Raw genomic sequence first — 27,820 nt, 5'->3', positions numbered from 1 at the left:
CTAGAGAAGTTATATAGTAAGACCACTGATTGTACATTTCATTTCTTTTTTAATAAATCAAAGAAAGGATGTTGTAATGCTTCATCCAAGGTAATTCTTTTAGCAGGATCATACTCTAACATTCTTCGAACCAGATCAAATAGATTCTCATGTTCTGCATCATGACAAAGCATAAACTCCTAAAAAGGAAAAAAAAATATTTAAGAGAGGTATGGGCTTAAGATTTCAAATAGTGAAAAAATGTAATTTATTTTACCTTTAATGGTTTACAACGTCTTCTAACATATCTGCCAGCAGAACTATGTTCATCCCAATCTAGCTGATTGTGGTGAAAATATTTGCGTTTTCTAAAAGGAGAAAGTTCAGATTTTTAACAAAAATAATTTGAGTCATAAAAAATAAAAATTTTCAATTAAGCATCCTATCAACTATAAAGGAAAATATATTGTTCACTCCAATCACAAAAAATATTTTCAGTTTAGTACACTTTAATATCCTAAGTAAACCTAATTTTAAGTTTTAACTTAGGTAGTATGGATATGGAGATACACACACACTCACTCTCTCTCATTACAACACATTACTAGCACAAGAGATCAAATGCCTGAAACCCTCGGACCAACGATTTTTAAGTCTAGATCATCAAGTTTCAACTGTATGGAAGATTCAGCACTCTAGTTCAACATCAGCCTTCTTTGTGCCTCTAAACTTTTAAATATACCTACTCTTTCCTTTAGGTCAAAGAAGGTTAACAAGGTATACTTGCTACTCACTAAGATCATAATATCTGTACCCTTGATCCTATTTTCCTCTAGGATAAGACCTTAGCATCTTTCTATTAACTTGAAAATATATTTAAATCTCTCAAATTTTAAAGTATCATTCTTCTTTTTTTTGCTACCTATACCACTTCTCTATTCCCTCTAAGCACTCAACATCTCAAAAGACCTGAAGCCTCCTATTTCCTTATTACACATCCATTCAGACTACAGAAATCTAGTTTTTGCTTCCATCACTCTACTAAACTTTTCTCAAAGAGCATTCTTAGGCACAAAATCATAGGATAATAGTTAAACTTTTGAGAATGAAGAACCACAGCTAAAAGGTAAATTCCAATGGTCTCTCTCCTACCCCAGGCCTTTTCTTCCTTAATATCTCTGCAGCATTTACCCCTCATTTTTATTTTCAATTCCAAATTTTCTCCCTTCCACTACCCCACTTATTGAGAAGGTAAGAAAAACAAAGCCCATTACAAATATGTATAGACATGCAAAATAAATTCCCCCATTAGCTATGATTCCAGCATTGCCTTCCTCTTACAAAAGAACAGATACTTCAATCTAAATTCAGCCCATTAGCTCTCCATCTGGAGTTAGATGGTATGCTTCCATCATGAGTCCTTTGGAACTGGATGGTCATCATGTTGATCAAGGTTGCTAAATCTTACAAGTTGATTGTCTTAAAATGCCTTTTTTATTATATAAATTGTTCTCCTGGTTCTCCTCACTTCATTCCAACTCTGTTGCATTTAACAACCCTGTGGATCATTTAGCCTTCTTTTTTTATTTTTTTGTTTTGTTTTTTTTTTAGATTTTTTTGCAAGGCAAATGGGGTTAAGTGGCTTGCCCAAGGCCACACAGCTAGGTAATTAAGTGCCTGAGGGCACATTTGAACTCAGGTCCCCCTGACTCCAGGGCTGTTGCTCCATCCACTGTGCCACCTAGCTGCCCCTTACCCTTCTCTTTTGTATGTGCTTTCCTCTCTTGCCTTCAGATATCACTTTTCTTTTTCTTTTTGTTTTTTGCAAGGCAATGGGGGTTAAGTGACTTGCCCAAGATCACACAGTAAGCATCAAAGTGTCTGAGGTCAGATATGAACTTAGGTACTACTGATTCCAGGGCTAAAGCTTTACCCATTGCATCACATATCTGCTCCAAGATATCACTTTTCACTTATTCTCCTAATCATCTTCTTCCCAATTAAAATGAATATTTTTGGCCCTCTTCTAGGAAATCTTACCCACTGCTTTTTTTTTTTTAGGTTTTTGCAAGGCAAATGGGGTTAAGTGGCTTGCCCAAGGCCACACAGCTAGGTAATTATTAAGTGTCTGAGACCGGATTTGAACCCAGGTACTCCTGACTCCAGGGCCGGTGCTTTATCCACTATGCCACCTAGCTGCCCTACCCACTGCTTTTAATTCAATCTCTGTGTCGGTAAGTGCCAACTGCAGACCTTCAATCCAGATCTCATCTCAGCTCCAGATCAGAATATCTTCCCATAGGATATTTCACCTACCTATCCACAAATACTTCAACTAAACATTCCCAAAGTGATAAGGTTAAAAAGGTAAGGTGGAAATCCTAATGGAGAACCTTAAATATCTAGAATTGGAGTTTGAAACGGACTGTGTAAGGGGCAGCTAAGTGGCGCAGTGGATAGATCACCGGCCCTGGAGTCAGGAGTACCTGGGTTCAAATCCGGTCTCAGACACTTAATAATTACCTAGCTGTGTGGCCTTGGGCAAGCCACTTAACCCCATTGCCTTGCAAAAAAAAAAACAACTAAAAAGTTTTTTTTAATTTAAAAAAAATGAAACTGACTGTGTAGACAATGAGGATTTATTGGGTAGGAGTGCCATAAAATTTACATGAGTAAGTTTGATCTGCTAGTGAAATAAAAGGAGATATGCAGACCAGTTAGAAAGTTATTCCAATAGTCCAGGTGGGGATAAGCACTGCCAATAAAATAAAGGCTCTTATAATAAAAACATTTTCTCCAAAGTCTAAGGTCATCTTCCTCTAAACAATCTTCCCCTATTTCAAATCTCATATAAGCAAGCACTTTCTTTTGCAGCTCTCTAATCTATTTTTGATTAACAGGTATTTGGGTGAGCATTATATATCACAAGTTTGAGTTTGAGGAAGGGACTAAGCCTTTAAATTTTTATCTCCTTCATTACTTAAGCACAGTGTTTGACACACAATTGGCAAGTGAATTTAACACATCCATCTCTTGTGTGTATCTGCACTATTTGTTGCTAATAATAGCTTTCTTGTTCTTATGCCCAATCTCCACAGAAATAATAATCTTTCTTACTGCTCAGTTCCCCCTCTGGTGGATATCTTTACTTTTTTTCCCCCACAGATATTTTTCCAGTTTCCATTCTTAGTCTCTTGCTTTTACAATCACACAACTCCTTCCAAGAAACAAAAATAGTCAACAGGTAATCTATACTGATACTTTTCTTCAATTCAGTCAGATTAACATAAAGGGGATATGTTGGATACCATTATGCAAATAACCAATGAAATTTTTCAGAACACAGCTGTGAACCCACTGCTTATCATATATTTATTAAGCCATTGTTCTGAGATAAAAATCTGACCATTATTTGACAAAATAAATCACATCAAAATCCAAGTTATTTGCTAAGTTCCATGAGATCTAGTATAAAAAATCCAAAATTTTTCATCCATCATTATCATTTAAAAATATTTCACATTAAAGAATAGGTCTAAATCTTCTAACCCTCTAGAAAAAATTATTTTTCTGCAGGAGCCTAAATAGGAAAGTAGCTATAAAAAATGCTTAAAGAAAGCATACTCTCCACTCCCCAGAATTTGGAACCAAGCACTGACCTGAACTACTTCCACTTTCATAGCTTGAGTGGTCAAGAAATTTAATTGTTAAAGGTACATAGACTCTATTTCTAAGTAGAAGTCTGATTGCTCCAATATTGGATTTTATATATATATATATATATATATATATATATATATATATATACATATATATATATATTATATACATATATATTATATATATATATGTATATAATATATATATATATATGTATGGGGTCATAAAAGCCTATGGCAGTAGAACACATGCACTAACAGCTCCTACATATTAAGATGTTTTCAGACAGGTCAGGCAACAAACCTTTTATCTTCTAACCTTACTAATTAGAGTGAAACATTACCAGGGTTGGTGAGGGTAATTGACTAATTTTTGGTCATAGCAATTTTCAGTCTACCCCTGGAAGGAAGTCTTATGCTAGTACCAAATTTCATCAGAAATAAAGAAGAAAGAAAGGTGTTTTCATTATCTTCCTTGGAATGGAGCAAAGACTGCTTTAAGTCAAATGATCTACCTGCCATTCTCCACACATGGCATTTTCTCTCCTATTTCTGTGTCTTTACAGTCATACCCATTCAACACTCTCCAATGCTTGGTACTGCAGACCAAGGGCCCTCAAATCTCACACAGAAACCTACTCTTAAATCACTCTAAATTCACTTCCACTATATATACACCCACTAAAAGTACTGGTCTTGAATCACACTTACCTTGTTTTTTGGATCATATGTGTTGGTATAGGTCCTAATATCCGTTCCATCATTGCCAAGTGTTCTTTACTATCATGTGTCTATAAAATGGAAAGCCAAAAAATCAATATCATCTTACCTTGCTGTAATATATACAATAATATAGTCATCAATATGAAAAAGGGTAAAAACATCACTTGTACAAAAATATTCATAGCAGCCCTATTTGTGGGGGCAAAGAATTGGAAATCAAGTAAATGTCCTTTAACTGGGGAATGGCTTAGCAAACTGTGATATATGTATGTCATGGAACACTGTTGTTCTATTAGAAACCAGGAGGGATGGGAATTCAGGGAAGCCTGGAGGGATTTGCATGAACTGATGCTGAGTGAGATGAGCAGAATCAGAAACACCCTAACAGCAACATGGAGGCGATGATTAACCTTGATGGACTGGCTCATTCCATCAGTGTAGCAATCAGGGACAATTCTGGGCTGTCTGCAATGGAGAATACCATCTGTATCCAGATAAAGAACTGTGGAGTTTGAACAGAGTTCAAGGACTATTCCCTTTAATTTAGGAAAAAAGATATCTTATTGTCTGATCTTGTTACCTCTTAGACTTTTTGTTTCTTCCTTAAGGATATGATTTCTCTCTCATCACACTCAATTTGGAGCAATGTACAACACAGAAACAAAGTAAAGACTGACAAATTGCTTTCTGTGTGTGGGGGGGGAGTAAGTTTGGGGGGAAAATTGTAAAACTCAAACAAAATTTTGAAAAAAATAGAATGTTTTGAAAATATCAGATGTTAAAAGGCTGAATTAGTTGCAAACCAAAAATTCAGAACCGTGCAGTTCATTTCCATGAGCCACATTGTTTGGCCATTCTGTCATCCCATCCCCAAAGGGAATCTTTACTCCCTCTTATGATTTAGTAATAGTGAAATAGAGAATTGAAGTCCACAGGCAAGAGAAGGTACAGATTTAAAAAGAAAGAAGGAATTTTTGATGCAGGTACTGAAACTACCTAGAAATCATTTATCAACCTACAGTCTGAACTGAAAATTATTCTCTATAGGATTTCTTCATTATTCCTTTGTACTCTCTTTTTCAGTTGTGATGCCATTAACTGGGAGAAGTCTGTGTAGTTCAATGAAAACTTACTACAATACTTGAAAAACCAAAAAGTCATGTCCTTAAAATAACTTTTGCTTGACTCAGCTCCTGACAATTTGAAAACCATGGCCTACTCAATTTCTTAAAATTAATTTAAAATGCATAGTGTCCATACAATCAGTTAGCCCTTGACAATGAAGATATGAAAACCAACTTCACTGTCATTAAGTTAAAAACCATTCACAGCAGAATTGATGCTTTTTTAAAAATTTCTGGAATAAGAAATGACATGTAGATATCCAGTTCTAATGACCCAGAATGCTAACAGCCTGGCTTGGTTCAATCACTAAACTACTGCAATATCTTTCTGATTGGTCTGCCTGCTTGTCTTTAGTCTTGTCCCTCTCCAATCCAACCACCCACAAATGTCAGACCAATATTCCTAAAATCCAGTTCTATTTAAAGTCCCTAACAATCGGGCTCTAGTCTACTTTTCCAGGTTGATTACATATTATACCCCCCATGCCCTCTTCTGTCCATGCAAACCAGCCTACTTGTTTCCCATGTATAAAATTCTTCAAAACCATAGCTCCCCACTGCCTTTTTCTAGGTTCATCTCATGTGCCTGTGCCACCTAGCTGCCCCTAATGTACCAAATTTTCAAGAGACTTTTTCTAATTCCCCATATTACTCTTGTCTCCTGAACCATGATAATTTTTTAACTTTACTATCCTGTTTTTCTATTCTTATCTGTGAATATTCTATATTCTGTATAATAGACTATAAGCTGCTCAAAAGCAAGAATTTCTATCTAACTTATGCATTTTTATTCCAAACAGTGAAAAATGCTTAATAAATATTTGTTGATTGCCAAACAGCTGGTAAGTAAATATTGCACATAAATATACCTACTGTATGGAACAATGTAGAAAGATCAAACTATTCTGCTGATTCAATAGAGGATTACACACACATGTATGTGTGTATATGTAAATACATATACAATAAAACATAACATTTAAATATTACACATTACACATATAGTCAACAACTAATTTTTAAAACTAATATCATAGTTATATGCTAAGTCAAGTGTTGCTGAAGTTGAGACAAGCAGGCAGACCAATCAGAAAATGCAAAAAACTATTTAGAATTAAAACAAAATTCAGACCAGATTTGTAATCCAAGCTAATAATCAACATTGTACAGAATACATCAAAACTCTTTATAACCACTAAACCTATTGTTTTCATACAGGAATCATATACTGAGAGTAGACACAGTATTTTATTTTAACTTCAACTACTAAATCTAAACATCACTGCTCCCTTTTTTCTTTGACTGTCAACATAATACCTAAAATCTTAGATACTACCTATATTCATGTTTCCATGGTTTTAAAAATGTAAATCTCAAAACTCTGCAAAATAAGATTGGTAAAAAAGCATCCATTGAATGACCTTCTATAATATCCCATAGCACTCAAATATCAGCTACTAATGATCACCCCCATTGAAGTAACTTGTTTAACTTGATAGTCATGTGCAATCAGGCCTGGACATTGACATTAAGGTCAATGTAAATTCAGAAGATTTTTTTTTAACTGAAAGCATATGTAAATTAATTTTTTCAACTTTGAACATGACATATAATTGTGCAACTATATAGTATTATAAAAGTGTGTATATTTTTATTGTATAAAAATTTGAAAAAACAATTTGGTCAGCACTGTGGCTGATATGAACCAGCATATGATTTATGGGTTAGCCATTTAACCTCTTCATTCCCTATATAACCTTAAAATTATTAAGAATTGATGAGCTGTCAATCTGCATTGGTAGACAAAAGTTCTCTTTATGAAACCACAGGTTTTCCCTTCTCCCCAAAGGATCAAGCATATAAACTATATGAAATTACTAACTATTAAATAAGTACCTCAGGTGTGTTGTGGGATGAAACAAGTGTGTACAAAGAATGCTTTGCAAACCATTAAAGTACTTTAAAATGTCAGCTATTATGATTAACTTTTTTGTCATCATATTCATTTAACAAATTATATTCTCTATATTAAGTACTTACTTGAAATACTGTGAAACCAAGATAATATTCAATAAGAATGCAGCCTATGCTCCAAACATCACAGGGCTGAGACCATCCCAGTGCTAATGTAAGAAAGAAAAAGTTACTTTATCTTTTAAACATTTTTTCCAAAACTAACATCTATTATCCAGGTTCATCTGTTGCATAAGTATATACACATGTACATGTGTACAGATTCATTAACAATTATCAATGTCACTGACAATTCTAATAGAATATTCACAGGTTAGATTTCTGAAGTCTGTAATTGATAAGATAATGAAATTTATTTAACTGTACAACTTGTTTCAATCCTTAACGAGAACCTACTTCTTTTAAAAATAAAGATTTTAAATACAAATTAAAATTACTACCAACAACATGAATAAATTTATGAAGAACTAAGAATCAAAGATTAAAGAACTTAGAAGATATAACTTAGTAAGGTCAAAATTTCAAAGACAGAAAGACATCATTTGAGACATCATTTAGTTCAAACTTTCTTTTTATAGAGGATGAATCATATACAAAATATTTGAGTGACTTGACCCAAGTTATAGTGGGTGTGAACTCCATTTTCTTGACAGCCAATTGAGTACTCTTTCTACTACCCCTTGAAAAGTAGAGACATTGCAAAAAACTATTTAGGAAAAAAAGTATCTCTGATAGAAAAGCAAAGGCAAACACTGAAAACTGAAAAGAATGACTTCACATAAACCATGAATCCTCAACTTTTGTTTTTAAATAACTGTTCCTGAAGAGGTGAAAAAAAGAAAAAAGAATTGATGACCTGGGCTGATACTCTTTAGCTGATGAAATCAAGCTTCATAATTTACCAAAGGAAGAGTCCTAATGCACCAGCAAAGCATCTTATGAAAAGGACAATTCTATATTCTAGTAACACTGTAGAAAGTAATACCTCTAAAGTGCCAACATTTTCCTACAACTTATTACCTATTAATGTCATTCACTGGTCAAAAAAGAGTACAATTCTAAGTAGTTCATGAAGCAGATTTGTGTACATTCTTGAAATATAATCCTCTGCTTTTTTGTACTGTTCCAAGGATCAAACTTTACTTCGCAACTACCCTAATACCAAATATCCACTCAAAGCTGAATTACTTGAGGGACTGTCTACTAACCTAAAATGACTTCTGGAGCTCTATAGTGTCGTGTAGATACTAAAGTGCTGTGATGTTCATCATCGTATGTTGCACTTCCAAAGTCAACAACTTTGATATCTGTATTTTTCAATGTGCGTTCATCACGTTTCTGAAAGAGACAAGTTAACTATATATAAAAGAGGTTAAGGAGAGCTAAAGACATCACACCATATTTATAACAAGTCAACATACCATTTTAGAGTTGTACTTGACCACGTAGTCAGACTTAACAAACAAAATATTTTCAGGTTTCAGATCTGTATGGGTCAACTTATTATGATGCAAAACTACAAGAAAACAAAGGTTTTTTTGTTAGTTTTTATTCCATAGTTTTATCGTCAACTTCCAGAAAATGAATATAAAACATACTTACAATTAATGGACTGACAAATCTGATAAGCCATCTGCCTGATATGGTCAAGCTGAAATGGCAAAAAACTATTTTCTTTAATAAAATCATAAGTACTGAGTCCCAGCAGTTCAAACACAATGCAAACATGACCGTGATGATCAAACCATTCTAGCATTTGGACACATCGGCTGAAAATACATAGTAAAAAAAAAAAAAAAAAAAAAAAAAAAAGAATTTTTAGATCAAAGGATAGACAACTTCTACATAAAGCATGACAATTCACAGCCTAAATACATACTTACAACACGCTATTGGGATCAGTACTGTTTAAATGCTCCAATACTTGGATTTCTGAACGAGCAGCTTCACGGTATCTACCAACATTTTTAACAATTTTCACAGCAACATGTGTATCATTCCTTAAAAAACAAATTAATTTATGAGTTTATCAAATTCTATTTAACAAAAATCCTATGACCACTATAAAATAGCTCAGGGCTGCCCAACCTTACTTTGAAATGTTTTTATTGAAACAACAGACAGTATATTTTGAATTGTCATTTTAGTGAGAGCTCTGTGGTAGCTAGGCTTTGTTTACCAAAGCATTTAGTAAACTCAAGGGGGGGGGGGCACATAAAATCACACTGTGGGACACATGCGGCCCAAGCATTTTAGGCAGCCCTGACATAATTGGTACTAGCCCCCACAGCTTTGCTTTAAAATCATGTTATTTAATTTATTTACAAAATGTAAGGGAAATTCATGTTGACATTTTTACTAAAAAAAAGAAAACTGGCAGGTAGGTAATTTTAAACCCTGACACACTTCACTATTGAAACTATTCTAAAGTTAAGTTTCATAGCACATTTTGTAAAATTACATACATTTCCCTCTCTCCCTAAATTAACTTGGAAGACCCTGACCATGAACCAATTCATAACTAGAGTTGCAGTTTGCATTTAAGGAAGGAGTAACCCAAACAACAAAATTACAAGTGTTGGGGTAGTTAGATGGCACAGTGGATAGAGCACCAGCTCTAGTCGGGAAGACCTGAGTTCAAATCCAGCCTCAGAAATATTACACCTAGCTTTGTGAACTTGGGCAAGTCACTTTACCCCCACTGCCTTGCAAAACAAAACAAAACAAAACACACATATTTGAGGTCTGAATACTATATAAATCAACTCTCCAAAAGGCTTTATCGCTAGCTCTCTTAAGTGAGTCATTTTGGTATTTACTGCTTTTCATATTTATCAGTTTTCAGAAGTAAATACTTTGATTTCCTACAATGACAAAAAATCAAAATCAAAAAAGGAAAACTACTATGAGCAATCTACATGAATATCTATCACTCCCTCCTTCCCCATAACATATTTGGTCACCCAACACTTCTCACCTCCCTGCCAAATGGATCTAAGAATAGTTAGTGGAACAGTTCCACAACTCTCTCCTAGAATAAGGGTACTGAAGACAAGGAAACAACAGTCCCCAATCTGCCACTGATTTGCAGATCTAATTTAATTCCATAGAATCACACCTAATTTCTAGTCACAATCTGATCCATCAAACCAGCAAGACAATTAACAAAAAGGTTTCATTTGGTCTAGTCCCCACCTCAACCAACCAAAAAGAGCAACATCTCAACTGTCATTCTCACAAATAATCTCATTCAAATTAACATGGTCCACAGTTTTCATACAAATGTTCAAAAACAAATGAAAAACTTACATGTCTCGATCAATGCACTCTACTACTTTGCCAAAAGCTCCTTCACCCAAAGTAGCAACAATTTCATCTAAGGTAAAGAAAAAAAAGATTTTAAGTGTCAGAACAACCGATTATCAATTTATTCAAACAAAATGCTATCAATATAGATTATTTTCAAATGTCACTATTAATGTATAACTAAGGTCTCAGCACTCAAATAAGTTATTTTATTGTCAGCTGCTACAAAACAATTAGATACAACTATCTTTCTTGTTCTAAGCTCAAATTCCATCTTCTATTTTGAAACTTTAGAATAGGAATATTTAAATTCTACAGAAAAGAAGAAATGCAAAACAAACAAACCCACAAAAAACAAAACAAAAAAGCAATGAAGTTTTTTTTAGCCCCCCGCTGACATACTATTCTTAACAGATTATTCTGTCTGCAAAATTAAAAAAGTGTTGAAAAATATTCTATACATCTTGCTCTTAGTACGTCTCCACTTTGACAGATCAGGTGACCCTCCTCATCATCCTCTATACTCCTGGATCTTTTCCTTCGGTGACTCTTCTGGAACGGCAAGTGGGCAGCACCAAGATCGTCCAGCCAATCAATATATCAGAGTGAATTCAGGGCAGAATACGCAATTCATTCAGCGGGGAGATATTCAGGCATTCAGATACGCACCAGGCCACGAACAGTTGGCAGGAGCAATTTCAAATTCAGTCCCCAGATATTCACAGGGCACAGTTTATGTTACAGAAGAAAAACATGGCAAGGAACAGATTTTCAGATAAGATACTTAAAGTGGCAATAGAAAAAAACAACACAATTGTTTCTTTAAACACTGATATAACTGAAGTCTGAAATTTAAAAAATGCAATGTCAAGATTTACTAATCTCTTGCTACCAGGTTTATTTAAAAGTTTATGTGTTGAGAGTTGAGTTCTTTAGTTGTCAAAAAGTTTTAAAATGCCAAGATTATTTGAAAGTAGCTCTTATCAAGCAATAATGCAAGACATTTATCAACAAAAGGGAAAAATAAAAGCTATTTAATTCAATGTTCAACCTAAATAAATGCTGTGCTACTGAATACCACTTGGGGAAGAAAATAAATTTAAAATTGACATGTTATTAAATAGCTGAAGATGTTTAAAAGTAGCCAACACTTTCAGATCACAATTTACACATTTAGCACCCATTTTCAGAAAATCATTGAAACTGGCTGTAGATACTGAAGCACTGTTCTGTGGAACCATGTATCTCCACATTAACAGGTTTTAGTTATCCACCAGTGCAGTTTTTCATATTTCTTTCTGAAATTTCAGGAAAAGGATGCATATGTCTTTAACTTTTGAGTTCTCTGAAAGTTTCAGATTTATAGGAAAGAATGGTACTTTACTTTATTATGATACAGTTTATGCTGACGATTACATGGTAAAATACAAAACCAAAATATCTTCTGGCATTAGTTGAAAATAAGTGAAAACTCAACTATACCAAACCTAAGATTTGGCCTGTTGAAAATGAACAAGTGTAGGTAAACAAGTGTTAGTCAACAGGGATTACTTATGGAAATCAAAACAGAAAATTTCATTTAGGGATCCATATAATGTATATATACACCTGTAACATAGTTTCAATTAAAAATTACATATATAATGAAGCTTTCCCAAACTCTTGTGCTCATAAAGAGCTCTTACAAGAATCTAGCCAAAATAAAAAAAAAATCAATCATACCGAATGTGATTGATGGCTTGAACAATGTCTATTACGCTTCCTTTTTGGACTACTTCTCCTGCTTCGGCCTGAAGATTTACTGCAGTGGTTGTGATAACTGCTTTCATAGTCTCTATGATAATGTCTATGATCATATCCTTCACAGTAGTCATTTCTGTATTCATCAACATATCTCCGCTCACGATAATCTCTCTCATTTAAGGATCTTACTTCCAAATAATGACTGAAAACACATTTAAAGTACACGCTAATCATTCTTTTGCTTTAGATACAGCAGTTCTAACATAAGAAGTTATACCAAGAGCTTCTGGTGTCACAAACCTACTTTGCCAAGGGAAGAACAACTAGCAAATTAATTTAAGTTTACATTTCTCCCAAAGCTAATTGCTAAAGAAAAGAATCTTTTTTAATCACAGCCAGACTAGTAAAAGAAAAATGTGTTTGCATTTCATAAGTACTTGTAGATCTGTTATTGTCTTACATTTCACAGGGAAGGAACAAATATATTTTAAAATCTGGACAATTATATTATATAATGTATTTCAGATGCCATGATAAAAGAAAAAATGGCTAAGGTAGCCAAAAGGGTAAACTGTTCTAAAGCTAGAAGTTCTTTTTAAATTGTGAGATTATTAACCATTCACTAGAGAGAAAGATTAGATTCTTTTTTGATTAAGAATATAAACTAAGTTACTAAAAACCACTTAAAACCGAACACAGCATTCTCCTAAAGAGCAAGTACTACAAAAGAACTTTTCCCTTAATGCCACTGTGAAAAGATTATTGGGCTGGATGTAAACTAGACTATTATGAAATAATTTTCTAATATGCATAACCAACATTATTTATTCTCTTCCCTTTTATATATATACATACAAACATAAACATTGTCAATGGAACATGTATGTAGGAGAACTCTGCAATCAAGAATAATTGAGAATCCCAACAGACTCTCCCACTGTTCAATGTTTTACACTAGAGACTATTTTTCATTTATTAGTCATTAGAATGATAAAGGAACTCCAAAGTTGCATTAGTACTGGAATCCAGCATAACTGTTGTCAGGGTCACAAATTAGTGTGGTATAGGGAAAAGAGGAGTGGGTGTGGAGTCCTAAGACCTGAATTCAATTCCTAGATTAGACATTTAATAGTGTTGTGCAAAGCACTTCATCTCTCTGGTGGGGGACAACACTTAACTCTATACAGTTATGAGGAAAGCATTTTGCAAGTATTTCAGGACTATATGAATTTGAGTTATCATTACTAGTTTAAAATGCTATCACAAACATATAAGCCTTATGACCCATATTGTGCAGATTCTTGGAACAAGCCTAAGAACAGGCTCAATGTTCAAGAAAACAAGTCTATTTAAGAGAATGGAGAAAAAAAAAATCATACTGCTCTACAGAAACCCCTACTGGCTAATTTAAAATACCTCAAGTTCCCCAAAGACTCTCCCCATTCAAAGCAAAACAGACAAAATAGATATGAGAAAAGGAAATCTCTAAAGACAATTCAACACTGACTCTAGAAAAATTGATGCTTAATTCTTAAAAAGTCAATCCTCCTTAAGATGTTTAAAGAGAACTTAACTTTGTTTAACTCATTACCAAAATTCTACATATTAGTTAGGAAGAAATAAATTTCAATACTGTTGAAATATTGTAAAAATCAAGATTTCTTTATATATATATTTTGACTAGTTTAGTGATTTCATTTATAAATGTAAATTATGTTTTACATGTAAATACATATATACACACACATATGTGTGTGTGTATATATATATATATATATATATATATATATATATATATATATATATATATATATATAAAAAAATACACACACACACACACACACACACACACACACACATATAGATTTATTAAAAAATGCTCCCGGTGAGAAACTTTCTTTTTCAATGCCATTTAGCACCAACTTTTAAGAGTCAACATTGTTGCCTGAAGATTAAAGTGACTTGCTCAGGGGTCACAAATCTAGTACAAATCAGAACAGAGCCTTGAATCCATATCTTCCTGATTTTGAGGTCAGCTCTAGATCTACTATACATCATGCCTCTCTATTTTTTCTCCCTAAATAACTGACTCATATATTACCAGAGTGGCTTGCTATGCCTTCCATTCAATAATTATGTAGAAGGCACCAAACAATGCACTAGAGACAAAAACAAAACAAACAACAACAACAAAAGACCCAGTCCTGGTCCTCAACACCTCAACACTAGAAGTTACAGTATATACAGAGATAATACAAGGTAATTTGAAGGAAAAGACTGGAGAGATTCTTACAGCTTTCAGTAGTTGAGTTAGACCTTGAAATAACATAAGGATCATGATGATTCAATACTAAAAACTATAGAATTCATTCTTTCCATTCCATGTTACCCTTTCAAGGACCAATTGAATGTTTCAATAAACCTTCGACTTATTACTCTATTACCTTCTTCAAGGACTTATCTGTATTACTCATTTAGCACTTATATGCTACTTTATACTGTTAGCTCTCTTTTTATGCATGCTTTTAATTTATTTTGCCTCTTGGGATTATTCTATAGCATTTAGTACAGATGACTTACACAGATCGATATATATACTCAATAAATATTTTTTGACAGTGAATTGAAAAGGTAAAAGCTAAAAAACTGCAATTCACATTAAAAAGCATCATAACTTTATTAATTAAAATCATTTACCAATCTGCTTCTTTAAACTGTAGATGTGGTTTACAGTGTCTGTTCTCTTGTGTACTACTGTGGGATCTCTTCTTACGTTTGTGACCGCTACTGTAGCTTTCATGACCCCAGCTTTCTCTACCATCCCAATCAGGACAGTGAGTTCGTTTTGAATGCCGCATCTGTAAACAAACGGGGGGGGGGGGGGGGGATAAAGGTTTATTATTCTAGGTTTATATGATCACAATTGGTGAAAAGGAGAATATAATATCATCACTTCATAACTATAAACATATTTTGAAATGATGCTTTATTTACTTCCAAGAATTATCAAATGCTACAAGGAAAACAGTATCAAGCAAATACTACCTCTGATCTTAATTTCATTTCCATGGACTGCTAGATTAAATTATTTAACAAGAAAAACACTATGAGAAAGTTATTTTCTATTTCTACATATAGAGGAGTTTAAAGCATATCCTCTAAGGACATATGTATGCATTAGAGATAAGACTGACCAAAAGGTAAAAATTGAGGAAATCTTTTTGCAAAATATAACTTTAAACAGATAAAGATCTCTACAACTCCTTATCCATCTCCAACCAAATAGAGGACATATCCAATTTCCCATCACCTCTGACAAAAATGAAAAATTCTATCATCCAATTAGGTGCCAAGTTCTGTTGATTCTACTTCCACATCTCTACAAGCTAGTTCTTATTTATGCAAAAGGTCACCATATCCTAGTCAGGCCTAACTTCTCCTAAATTACAACTGCAGCCTACATAGTTTTTCCTAATTTATTAATCTCAAAAAGATTCCAAACTCAGTTCTTTTCTGATGGCAAGGAATTGAAAATTGAGGAGATATTCATCAGTTGGGGAATGGCTGAACAAATTGTATGTTGTATGATGGAATGGCTTTTCTGCTATAAGAATAAAGAGCAGAATACTCTCACAAATACCTAAAAAGACTTTAGTGAGTTGATGCAAAGTGAAATATACTGTGTAAAAATTAACAGGATGATCATCTGTGAATGACTTAGCTTTTTTTTCAACAATACAATGACCAAAATAACTCTATAGGGCTTATGATAAGAATGCTATCCATCCCCAGAGAAAAATCTGATGGTTTTCAGAATATATAATGAAGTATACTTTTAAAAAAATTTATTTTTCTAGAGGTTTCTTGGGGGGAGGGGGGCCGTGTTTTCTTTCACAAGACTATTATAGAAATGTTTTACAGGACTACACATTTACAAAATCCAATTGTTTGCTTTCAAAATAGAGAAGGCTGGGCGTGGCTAGGTGGTGTAGTGGATAAAGCACTGGCCCAGGAGTCAGGAGTATCTGGGTTCAAATCTGATCTCAGACACTTGATAATTGCCTAGCTGTGTGGCCTTGAGTAAGCCACTTAACCCCATTAGCCTTGCAAAAAAAAAAAAAAACCTTAAAAAAAACAAAATAGAGGAGGTTGGGAGGAAGGAAAGAAGAAAATTTGGAACTCAGAATTCTAAAAACAAACTTTAAAAATTGTTTTTACATGTAGATAAGGAAAAATAAAATACTAAATTTTTTTTAAAGATGCCAAATTGGCATTCTTATAGCACAGGTCTGATTCATATATTTATTCACCTACTCAGGAAATTCCCAAAAGTCCTTTATTACCTCTCTAGGATCAAATTTCAAATCCTCTAACATATAAAGTTCCTTTCACAGCCTTGCTCCAAACATATCTTTCCACCTTTATATCTTATTCTCCAAGAATTCTGCAAAACTGACTTTTCTTGCTGTTATTACTCATCTAACATTTTTTCATACCACCTTTGTGTATATTGTCTCCCATGTTTACAAGGCACTCAAGTACTCATTCTGCATGGAGCATTTGCTGATCACAACTTTTAGTGCCTGTCTATCCCATTACTATATATTTACTTTGTTTATATTTTGCCTATACTTACATAGTCCAAGTCCTACAGAGGGTAATCACTTAAAGGGCAAGTACTCATTTTTGTCTCTAAAGCCTAGCAAACCAACAAATAGCAAGCTTGATTAATATATTTGCTTCAATTTCTCTTCCTTTCTTCCACTGAAGTGAATTTCCCTCCAAGTTCAGTCCTTAGGTTCAAACTAACTTTCTCCTCTCTACAGCAATTACTCTGGGATAGTGAAATGCAAACATTGTAGTTCTTTTGTGGTTAAATCAGTAGCTCAGAAGCCAAAGGTCATAAGGTTGTAAATAAGCAGCTGCATAAAATGGGAAGGAAAACTTCCACTATTTACCATAGAAAGAAGGAAGCCAATTAGGAAAGTATTATGCAAACTATTTTCATCAAATCAATTTTGCTAGATGGGCCAAGGAGCAAACAAATTCAAGGATCTAAAATTAATTTCAAATTTTAAAAAAGCATTCAACTCTGACAATTTCAATTTTGACTTGGGATCTTATCCCCATTCTGTCACTCAGAACCTTTCCTTACAGTCTTACCTTCCTTATAAGTAATGAGGAGGCTGGACTAGATGGATCCCTAAAAAAAAAAAATCTTCCAGATCTAAATCCCATGGCTCTGGTATCTCCCATTAGATGTCAAAAGTTTTTTTTTAAATTAGAAATTTCCAGCTCTACTTGTGATAATTTATATGTATGAATCAATATTATATCATAAAATAAATATTTTGAGTTTAAAAAAACCAACTATCAATCATCAAAGCAATCAACTTCATTTCTCAAAGACAAATAGTTGACATTTCTTTTAATCTGCCCCCCCCCTTTGGCCAAAAAATCCTTTTATAAAATAACTTATTTACTTGCCTTCATAAACAGTGGGAACTTGATGACTAAGGGCTGTTTTGTGCTGTTTCAATACACTGCAGGTCTAAAGCTGCTTTCTGATCACTTAAAAAAAAATCTCTCTCTGCACTGTTCAAATCTTGTCTGGATCTTAACAGTCTTCCCTCTCCAGCTCCCTTTTAGTTTGCTGCTTCTAATCTAGTGCGGGGAAGGCAGAAACCATAAATTTCATAATACAATTAATTGTATTATGTATTAAAGAGTCTGACTCTTCCTTTATGAAAAGTATATAGCTTTTGTGAACAATTTTCAATATTTTCATTTCATTTGAAGGACTGAGAGTCCTTTTTCAATCAGGACAGTCGGCTGCGCTATTTCATTTTATTTAGAATATCTAACTTAAAATTAGGGAAAGTTGCTCTCAAATTTGCAGACATATAACGTCAACCTATAAATACTCATAGGCATCTAAGTGAATAGATCCGATTGCAGCTCCATCTGACAGAATCTGTAAGTAAGTGTACTTCTGCAGAGCAGCGAACTGTCAAACACACAAGTCCGGCCTCGCCTGCATCAGCTGACTTGTGGGATAATCACAAAGGTCTGTTAAATGTATCGGCGCCCTCCGGAGAAGTCGGTGCCGCCGCCCTCGGAAAGGAGGGCTCGCGGTTACAATGTTACTCTTCTGGCCATCCATCAAGGGTCCCGGCTAGATCCCCATCCCCTCCGCAGAGGCAGGCGAGGCCTGGGGGCCAGGTGAGCCAGGTGAGGCTGGAGCCGGGGCGTCACTCCGCACCGCGCGCTCCCCGCCCCCCGCACATCACCCCTTACTTCACAGACTTACTGGACATCAGGGATGACCCCCAAATAATAAATAGCAAAGACTAAAGCAAGGAAAGCCCCCGGCGGCGCGATTTTTAAGAAATGTTTAAGACGCCACAAAGGCGGGGGAGGCCGGCTTTCCGGACCCCCCCGGCTCGGCGGCGGCTTGCACAAAGCTGGGGCGCTCGGGGGCTCCACAGCGGCTTCGGCTCCGCTCCCCGAGCCTGCAGGGCCCCTCCTTCGGGGACCCCCTCCCCACTCGCCGCCCCCCAGGACTCGGCTCCGGGGCCCGGCCGCGCGTGGTGCCAGGGCAGGACCGCTCGGCCGATTTCCAGGAGCCCGAGGCCCCGGGTTCGAATGCTGCCTTTGACAGTCGGCAGCCGCGTTCCGTCGGCCGAGCCCCGGGACCGCCGCTCGCGCCGCGGCGGGGCTGGGGGCTCCGTGGCCTCCGAGGGCCCCCCCCCGCTCATCCGGGGTCTGGCACCCAGAGGCCTCGCGCCCCCGGCCGCCCCGCAAGCCCCCCGGCTCGGGCTCGGGCTCCCGGGCCGCCCCCGGGGGAGCGCCGAGGCCGGAGCGCAGGGCCGCCCGCCCGCCCGGGCCTTACCTCCGTGCAACCCAAGGGGCCTCCGGACGCGCCGCACGGCCCGGCCTCCGCCTCCCGCGCCCGAGCCGCGGCCGCCAGCCCCGGACAAAATGGCGGCCGCGCCGTGCGCCCGGGCCCGGCAGGAAGCCGCGGCCGCCTCCGCCGCCGCCCACGCCGCGCGAACGCGCCTGCGTGACAGAGGCGCCCGGGCCGCGCGCCGCGCCGGGAGGGCACGCGCGCCCAGCGCCGCCCCTGCCCCGCTGCCCGCCCGCCCGCCCGTCCTGGGGGCAGCGGGGCAGCCCCCCGCGAGGCCCTTCCCCTCGGCCCCCGGCGCCCCGCGCCCCAGGACCCCAGGATCGGCCATTACCTTAGAGTCGGGAGCACCGTAAGAATGGTCTGTCCGGGGCCGCCGGGACTGAAAAACGCGAAGGAGAAGCGACCTCAGAAGCTGAGTCCAAACCCTCGTTTTACTGAGGAGGAAACGGGCCGGGAAAGGTCACGTGGCTGCTCGCCCGCGGCTCCCCGAGTCGTGGGGGTCAGGAGTGGAAGCACAGCCCATTTGTGCGAGGAAACTTCTAATTTGGAATCTGGACGACTTGAGTTCAGATCCTACCTCAGATACTTCAGGTAAGCCAGGCAAGTCACTTTTTTTTAACTTTGTTTTTTTCCAAGGCCTTGCCATCAAATGACTTGCCCAAGACCATACAGCAATCATTAAGTATCTGAGGTCGCATTTGAACTCCGGTCTTCCTGACTCCAGGGCTGGTACTCTATCCACTGTGCCCCCCTAGCCGCCCCATGGCAAGACATTAAAAATAATCTATTTGCCTAATTTCCCCATTTGTAAAGGGGAGGGTTATAACACCTACCTCCCATGATTATTGTGAGGATAAAATGAAAACAACAGTTTAGTATAGATACTAATTATCACTCCAGAAAGAAGAAACTTTCCACTGAGCCTCATTATAAAGAGAATGCAAGTTTCTTGAGAGCAGGAGCAGAATTTCAAAATTGTTTTTTTTTGTCTTTATAATTCCAAAGTGTTTATAAATGCATGTTGAATTGTATAATAGTAGGAATTAAGAGACACTTCTGGAAGAGGCAGTTGTGTTCACTCTCAAGATGAGTCAAGTTTCTGGGGTCCTGTGTTCCTGTAATTTATCTTTGAGATCTGCAAAAGCATTGATTGTCAGGGGACAAGCTATGCAGCAGTTATCTCCTCTGCAGCCACAACTATGAAGATGCCAAAAAGAAAATCTGGCCACTGTCAAATATAGTTCAAGGTGAGAAAGTGATAATGTTACAATTCCAACTACACTCAAGTTCCATAGACTTTCCCACCTGGCCCTACAGCTGAATGCTGGTGAGCTCTTTGAGAACAGGGATTGTCTTGACTGTTCAGTTTGTATCTGTGCCACCAGAGGGATTAGAGTAGGAGGGGTAACATTTGAACTGAGATTTAAAGAATGGGTAGAAATTTAACCAACAAAACAATCTAGGTATAGGGAGCAATAACCTGAGCAAAGTTATGGAGGTATGAAAGTGAAGTACATGTTCAGGGGTTGGAGTGCTGTCCAATCTGTCAGAAGCGTAAGGTTCATGGAAAGGAATAATAGGAAAAGTAAGATGGTGCTATGCCAATTACATGAGGCTTGAATGCCAAACAGAGAAATCTGAATCCTCTCCAGGTCTCATTTTCTAACATGGGATTGGGCTAAGATAATCATTAATATTCATTGCATCTTTAAATCCTAAAAATCCAAAAATGGCATAGCTTGAGTCACACAACTTTCAGTGTCATGCAGGTAGCATCACCCCTTTGGAAAGAAAGTAAAATTTTTCTTTCTACTCAGGGTCAGATTCCTCTTTGCTTTATCTTCATTTCTTCTCTGCACTAAGCACCCATTGACAACATGTTGCCCTCTGACTGTAATTTCACCCTATCATTGATTTTCCCAAAGTCAGTGTCCCAAACTAAACTCCAAACATAACCCTCATCAAAAGTGACATGCCTGCAATGTGGCTGATTTCAAATAATAGGGGAAAAAATTTTAATTGAATAAAATAAAATTTCATTTTAAAATAACTTTTAAACCTTGCTAACTTTCTCATGGAACAAAAAATTCTGAGGATTATTCCCAACAATGCCCTCCCCAGCCTTATGTCACGAATCCTATCATAACAAGAATCAACAAAGCATTTGATTGCTCAAGATTGTCAATTCTTGCTGTAGACCATTAAGACTCTTTCAATTAAAACATTTTGAGTGGAATCAAATGATGAAAACAGTGTTTGAAAAAAATTATTCCTAGGATGGTATCCTGAAATGACCCTCATACTTTTGGTGGGAGTTTTATGTACAGTATTATCGCATGTGTCCTGTACATGTGAAATCAATTTGAGCTTTGAACGAACACTTCTCCAAGGGAGAAGAGAAGAGATGTGATATAAGCCTTGACTGTACAGAGTGCTTCAAGGATTTTTCCCTTAGCCTTGTGATATTCAACAATTTTTGTCAGCGGTATGCATTACAGCCTAGGAGTGTTTTTCATATTTGCAGATGAACTCAAATTAAGAGGGAAAGCTAACATATTGGGTGTCTGATGTGGGCAGGATGGACTGATGGGTTGAGCTTATGATTAAAAGTAAAAATTATCAATTCAGAGAAATATAAAGTCTTATTCTTGGGCCCCCCAAATCAGTTATATAAGTATAGTCTAAGAAAAATAAAGCTAGATTGGAAGGGATATGGGAAAACTGCAACATTAATGCATCGTTGATAGTTATAAACTGATCCAACCATTCTGGAGAGCAATTTGGAACTATGCCCAAAGTACAATTAAACTGTGCATATTCTTTGAACCAGCAAAACCACTACCAGGTCTATATTCCAAAGAGATCATAAAGGGGGAAAATCCACAGGTACAAAAATATTTATAGCAACTCTTTTTGTAGTGGCATAGAATTAGAAATTGAGGAGATGCCTATCAATTGGGTAATGGCTAAACAAATTGTGGTATATGAATGTGATAGAATACTATAAGAAATCTTGAACATATAGACTTCAAAAAAGTCTGGAAAAGACTTGCATGAACTGATGCTGAATGAAGTGAGTAAAGTCAGAAGAACATTGCACATATTAATAGCATCATGTGATGATGATCAGCTATGGTGGACTTAACTCTTCTTTTCAGTACAACAACCAGACAATTCTAAAGGACCTGTGATCAAAAAATACCACTCACACCCAGAAAACAAACTATGAAGTCTGAATGCAGACCAAAGGAAAGTGTTTTCAATTTTTAAAATTTGTTTTATGCTTTATATTTTTTTAATCTATCATGTTTTTCCTTTTTGTTCTGATTCTTCTTTCACAACATGACTAATGTGTAAATATATTTGAAGCAGTTATACATGCATAAACTATAATCAGATTGACTGATATCAAGGGGAGGAGGGAGGGAAGGAAAGAAGAGAAATGTGGAATTCAAGATCCTACTAAAAAATGAATGTTGAAAACTATCTTTGCATGCAGTTGGAAATATATTTTTTTAAAAAAAGAAAGAAAAACAAAACTATGAAAAATATCTGGGGGCTTTTGAGACAGTACTCTCTATATATCAACTCTGGAATATGGTAGTCAAAAAAAAAGATAAAATGATCTAAACTTCATCCTTACATGCCAGGCATGTAAAATGAAGGTGATAGTCTTGAGTTAAATATTGCAGTTAATATTTGAGTAAAGACATTGACAGACTGAAAAGGAACCAAAAGATGAAGAACAGACAGTAGACCATGCCATTGGAGGATTGATTGAATGAACAGGGGATGTTTATCTTGGGAAAGACAAGATTTATGGAGGATCTAACTTTTTGAGTATTTTGAAGGATGCATTGCAATAGAGGTGATATTTGTTCTTAGTTCTAGCATGAAAAAAATAATGGGAAGAAATGGCAGAGGGGTCAATTGCAACCCAATATACATTTCCTAACATTTTTGAACTGTTCCAAGTGGAATGGATTATTTTAGCAGTAGAGAGTTTCCTATGACAGAAGGGCTTCTAATAGAAATTGGAAAATTATATGGAACATTCCTGTTTGAGCTCAGTTTGGATATGTGAATCTCTCAGACTGTCCCAACTGGCCTCATTAGTCAGAATTCTACTGCTGTGATATCCTTCACAGTCTGTGATGATAACACAGCAGTATTTGTACCTATCAAAAAGTAAAAACAATAAATTATCATTCTAATCAGCATGTACTGCAGTTATATCTACAAGTGCAACCTTCATTTAAAAAACTTTTCATATGCAGAAGAAATATTTGCATTGTGTTATTGCTTACCCTTTTTGCTTGTTAAGTTGAGTTAATTGTTTTGTTTGAAACATGGTAGCTTGTAACTTCATAGTTTGCACCTTGAAAGTTAAGAGGGTTTAGGGTTTTTTTCCTTACAACTTGAAAGACTTCTACCTCATACCCAAGAAAACGTGATTTCTTTGAATGTCATTCTCAGGAACTGAATGGTTTGCCTAATTGGAGTTAACAGTTGCTGCCCAAAAGCTGGTTATATGTCAGACTTAGCCTAATTTTGAAAACATAACCATCCTAGATTTCTCTCCAGATAATAATCACTTAGGGTCTTGAATGTGTGCCAGGCCTGAATTTGCCCAAAAGATTAATCATGATTTCAGAAAAGACTGTCTATGAGCTCAGTCACGGGTTCCCTGGACAATTAGTATTCTCAAATCTTCAAGACTTTAGTTTAAAAGCAACTTAATGTTGTTACTTCAGAAGCAAAAGTGTTTTTCTAGCAGAGAAAACAAACTCTTCCAATTACATTGCTGTTCTCAGTTCATTTTGCAACCCTTGAGGGATGCTTGTCCTTGCCTTTGCATGTGGAAGGCTGGTCAGAGATGTAGAAACTCCACAAGTCTGAAGGAGCATCTTAACTGGAAGTACCCTGGCGAGATCCTGACAGCTTTCACATTCCATACATTCCATCCACCTGAGCCTACTATGCTCAAATATTGGATACATTCTTCATTTGGTTTTCTTTACCTTTTAATGGAATGGAAGTAACATTTACTATATTGTCTGTGTGAGAGCATTTGTTGCTAAAAGTTGGAGTATGGGAGGGAAAGCCTGATCATCTCTTCATATATTTTTTGTTGTTGTTTTGTTTTTTTACAAGGCAATAGGGGTTTAAGTGACTTGCCTAAGGTCAGATAGCTAAGTAAATATTAAGTGGCTGAGGTCATATTTGAACTCAGGACCTCCTGACTCCAGGGTCAGTGCTCTATAGCACCTAACTGCCTTTATTTCTTCATATCTTGAACCCAACTCACAAATTCAGGATAAGGTCAGTTCTCCTCCTATTTTCCATCTGTGATTTCCATAATGTGATTATTCAAGTGTGTAAGTATAGAGCACTGTGCGGGATGTTTAATTGGAACTAACTGGTGTTGATCTGATCAAGCCCTGTAATGAATGACTGAAGTACACTGATGACAAAATCATAAAAGTTAGTGAGACAGGCCAAAGGTTTACTAGCTTTGAAACTGAAAAGAATCTAGGGTTTAGGGTTGAAGTAAGGAGCAGGGAGCATAGTCCAGGTTCAGAGGCAGCAAGGTGACTAATCATATCTGGAAAATTAAGACCATAAATTAATTAAATGAGAATTAAAGCTAGTTAGTCCAAGAAGCTGGTCTAGCTCAGTTTAAATTCTACACCCAGATAATTTATTTATTTTGTACTGATTAAGTTTGCTTTATTTTTCTCTTTTTTTCCCTTTAGTTGTTAATAAGATGCTTTTTGAAAAACCCAACTTTTATCTTCACTGAATTATAACAATTTAAGATGAGGACATTAGTTGGAAAGTCAAAAGAAGCTGTGGGGGTATTAGGAATTCCCTAGATGCTAGGCAAAGACTAATAGCAATATTAGAGGTAGAATGCTAGTAGTCCCAAGCATCTCACAATTGTAAATGTGGTTAGATAGAGAGTAAATACAGGGGAAAAAAACTCCACATAGGGCTGGATTTCTGCTCAAGGTTATTTTTCAGCTAGTGGACTAGAAATGGGAGAGACTGAAGGAAAGAAGACTAGTTAGTTCTAGTTCTAATAAGAGACTAGTTAAAAGCCTGTAGCAATAGTTCAGGTAAAGTGATACAGGCCTGAACATTAATCATGGCAGTGGAAACAGAAAGAGGATGAATGGATATTTTTACAAATGAAGAACTGACTATAAACTAAGTGATTGATTGACTAAGGGAGTCAAAGAAGGAAATCAGTAATGATGTCAAATTTCCAACTTTGGTGAATTGAATGATTATGCCAGTGAAAGAGATAGAGAAGTCAGGAAGGGTAACTACCTTGGGAGAAAGTTAATAAATTGATTTACATTTGAGTTATGTTGACTTTGAGGTAGAGTTTACTTGAATTTGAATATCCATTTGGCAATTTGTGCTGTTTACTAAGAATGGTAAATAGGTATATTTGCCCACATCAATGGGTTCTAACCCTTTGCCCAATAGTTAACTTAATCATATGGTAGTTCTTAAATATTTCAATATTTAAAGGAAGGACTCATGTACATATGAGAGTTGGGAGAGCAGCAATATTAGAAATCCATTAAGATTCAGAAATCTGGGGGCAGCTAGGTGGCATAATGGATAGAGCATCAGCTCTGGAGTCAGGAGGACCTGAGTTCAAATCCAGCCTCAGACACTTAATAATTAACCTAGCTGTGTGACCCTGAGCAAGTTACTTAACCCTGTTGCCTTGTAAAAACCTAAAATAAAAAAAGATTCAGAAATATGACTTAGGATCTACAGATTTAGAGCTAGAGGTCATTTGGTCCATCCCTCCTTCTTCAGGTGAGAAAATGGAGGCCCAGGAAGTGTTTGATTAAGGTAATGTTACTACTGAGTGACAGAACCAGGACTCAAACCCAGCTCCTCTGACTCTAGATTCAATAGTTCGATTAATTTATCATGTCAATTCCAATCAAATTCAACCTTTTGATCAAGAGTTTTCTTTGTGCCAGTTAATGGGGGGATGATTTTGACTTCTAATAAGATTAAGCAGAAAAAATAAAAGGTAAAAGAAATAAGCTTTAAGGTGCAGAGTAGTTGAGTATTTTGCCTGGTGCTTATAAGGATAGTTTATACAGTATAGTAGCCATAGCTACCTTAGCCTTCCTGATTGCCCTCCTGGTCTGGGAAATGAAAATAAGGAATATAGGAAAAATATAGGAGATAATAGAAACCTGGACTGAGATACAGTACTTTCTTGACCCACCTCCCCAACCCCCAATGCCACATAGTCCCTTTCTCCCTTCTGCCTAATCTATTCCTGTTTTTCAAGACCCCATAGCTCAAGGCCAACTTCACCAACTTTTCCTGATTGACTATTCTATCCCTTACTGGTCTTTCTTTTCTCTAAATTCCTAACAATTTTATAGTCAATGCCAGAAAATCTATCATTTCCTTATATGCAGAGCTTTTTCATTATGTGGTATGCTAGCCTTCATTCTTCTAACACAAACCTGTATTAAATACTACCCTACATTGTATAATATACAATACTAAGCTTGAAAAACAGAGACAAAGCAAAAGACATTGAAGGAATTGATATTAGTTGAAATAAAATATGGAAACATGACTAAAATATGAACAATATAAAGTCAAATAGGAACAGTATAAAAAGAAAAAGACAACCAAAGAGGAAAGAATATTGTACATAAGTACATTTTCTGTGGATAAGGGTTACTTAGTTTAGAAACAAAACAAAATTGGGTCCCTACCCCTGGACAAGATTCTTTCAAAAGTTTTTTTTTAACTCTAAAGTTCTTAAATAGTCCAGCCTGTATCTACACAAAAGGAAGAAGACCAAGAGAATTCCTTTGATAACAAAATTCAAATTTTTCCCAGCCTATCATAGTATGAAAATCAATCACAATAATAGGTTTATCAAATAAACAAAAGAAACATATCTTCTATATATCATATAAACTGTGAGCACCTAAAGCACAAAAATCTGAATTCATTACAGTTTCAAATGAGAGGTCTAAACTTTATGAATAGGAACAGTTTGTAACTGTCCCACTAAAAAAAGTCAACAGGTTAAAAAAATACAAGTGTCCTTGACAAATGTGTTAATTTTTGCCAGTTTTTAAATACTTCATTTCATTAGAACTTCCATAAATCTGAAACCCCGATGCCAATGATTACTTACATTCCTTAGTCATTAGCAAATCGATGCTGAATTCATCTTTCTGTGAGGAGTGTCTTTCAAATTGCCAGTTCCTCAGGCAACAGCTGCATCAGTGTCCATCATGATACTAGAACAATGGGTCAATTTATTTTGCTCCCTTCTTATATCATTACATGTCATAATGTATCTAGCTTGATAATGAGCAATGAGTCATAAAAGGCTTGAAGAT

At 36.3% G+C, this 27,820-nt stretch overlaps 1 protein-coding gene across 6 annotated transcripts; it reads right to left on the bottom strand.

Annotated features, from left to right (window-relative positions):
- Positions 1-29: 29 nt before the first annotated feature.
- CLK4 (CDC like kinase 4) lies at positions 30-27,732 on the bottom strand. Of its 6 annotated transcripts, XM_074212213.1 has the most exons (14): positions 27,613-27,732; positions 19,747-19,794; positions 15,206-15,366; positions 12,488-12,710; positions 11,227-11,317; positions 10,769-10,835; positions 9,343-9,459; positions 9,062-9,228; positions 8,881-8,975; positions 8,668-8,797; positions 7,526-7,608; positions 4,350-4,429; positions 257-347; positions 30-179 (listed from the first exon to the last, which is right to left on the bottom strand). In XM_074212213.1, the coding sequence occupies exons 3-14, from the start codon at positions 15,364-15,366 to the stop codon at positions 39-41; spliced, it is 1,446 nt and encodes a 481-aa protein (XP_074068314.1). In that variant the 5' UTR covers positions 19,747-19,794; positions 27,613-27,732; the 3' UTR covers positions 30-38. The 6 variants fall into 6 exon arrangements, with proteins under 6 accessions (XP_074068314.1, XP_074068313.1, XP_074068318.1 ...); XM_074212212.1 differs by lacking the exon at positions 19,747-19,794; XM_074212217.1 differs by lacking the exons at positions 19,747-19,794; positions 27,613-27,732 and adding an exon at positions 19,401-19,508.
- Positions 27,733-27,820: the final 88 nt, after the last annotated feature.

This window comes from Macrotis lagotis, chromosome 1, assembly GCF_037893015.1.
Source record: "Macrotis lagotis isolate mMagLag1 chromosome 1, bilby.v1.9.chrom.fasta, whole genome shotgun sequence".
NCBI lineage: Eukaryota > Metazoa > Chordata > Mammalia > Peramelemorphia > Peramelidae > Macrotis > Macrotis lagotis.
Note: the sequence above shows the minus strand (reverse complement) of the source record. Positions and strands in the feature narration are given on the sequence as shown.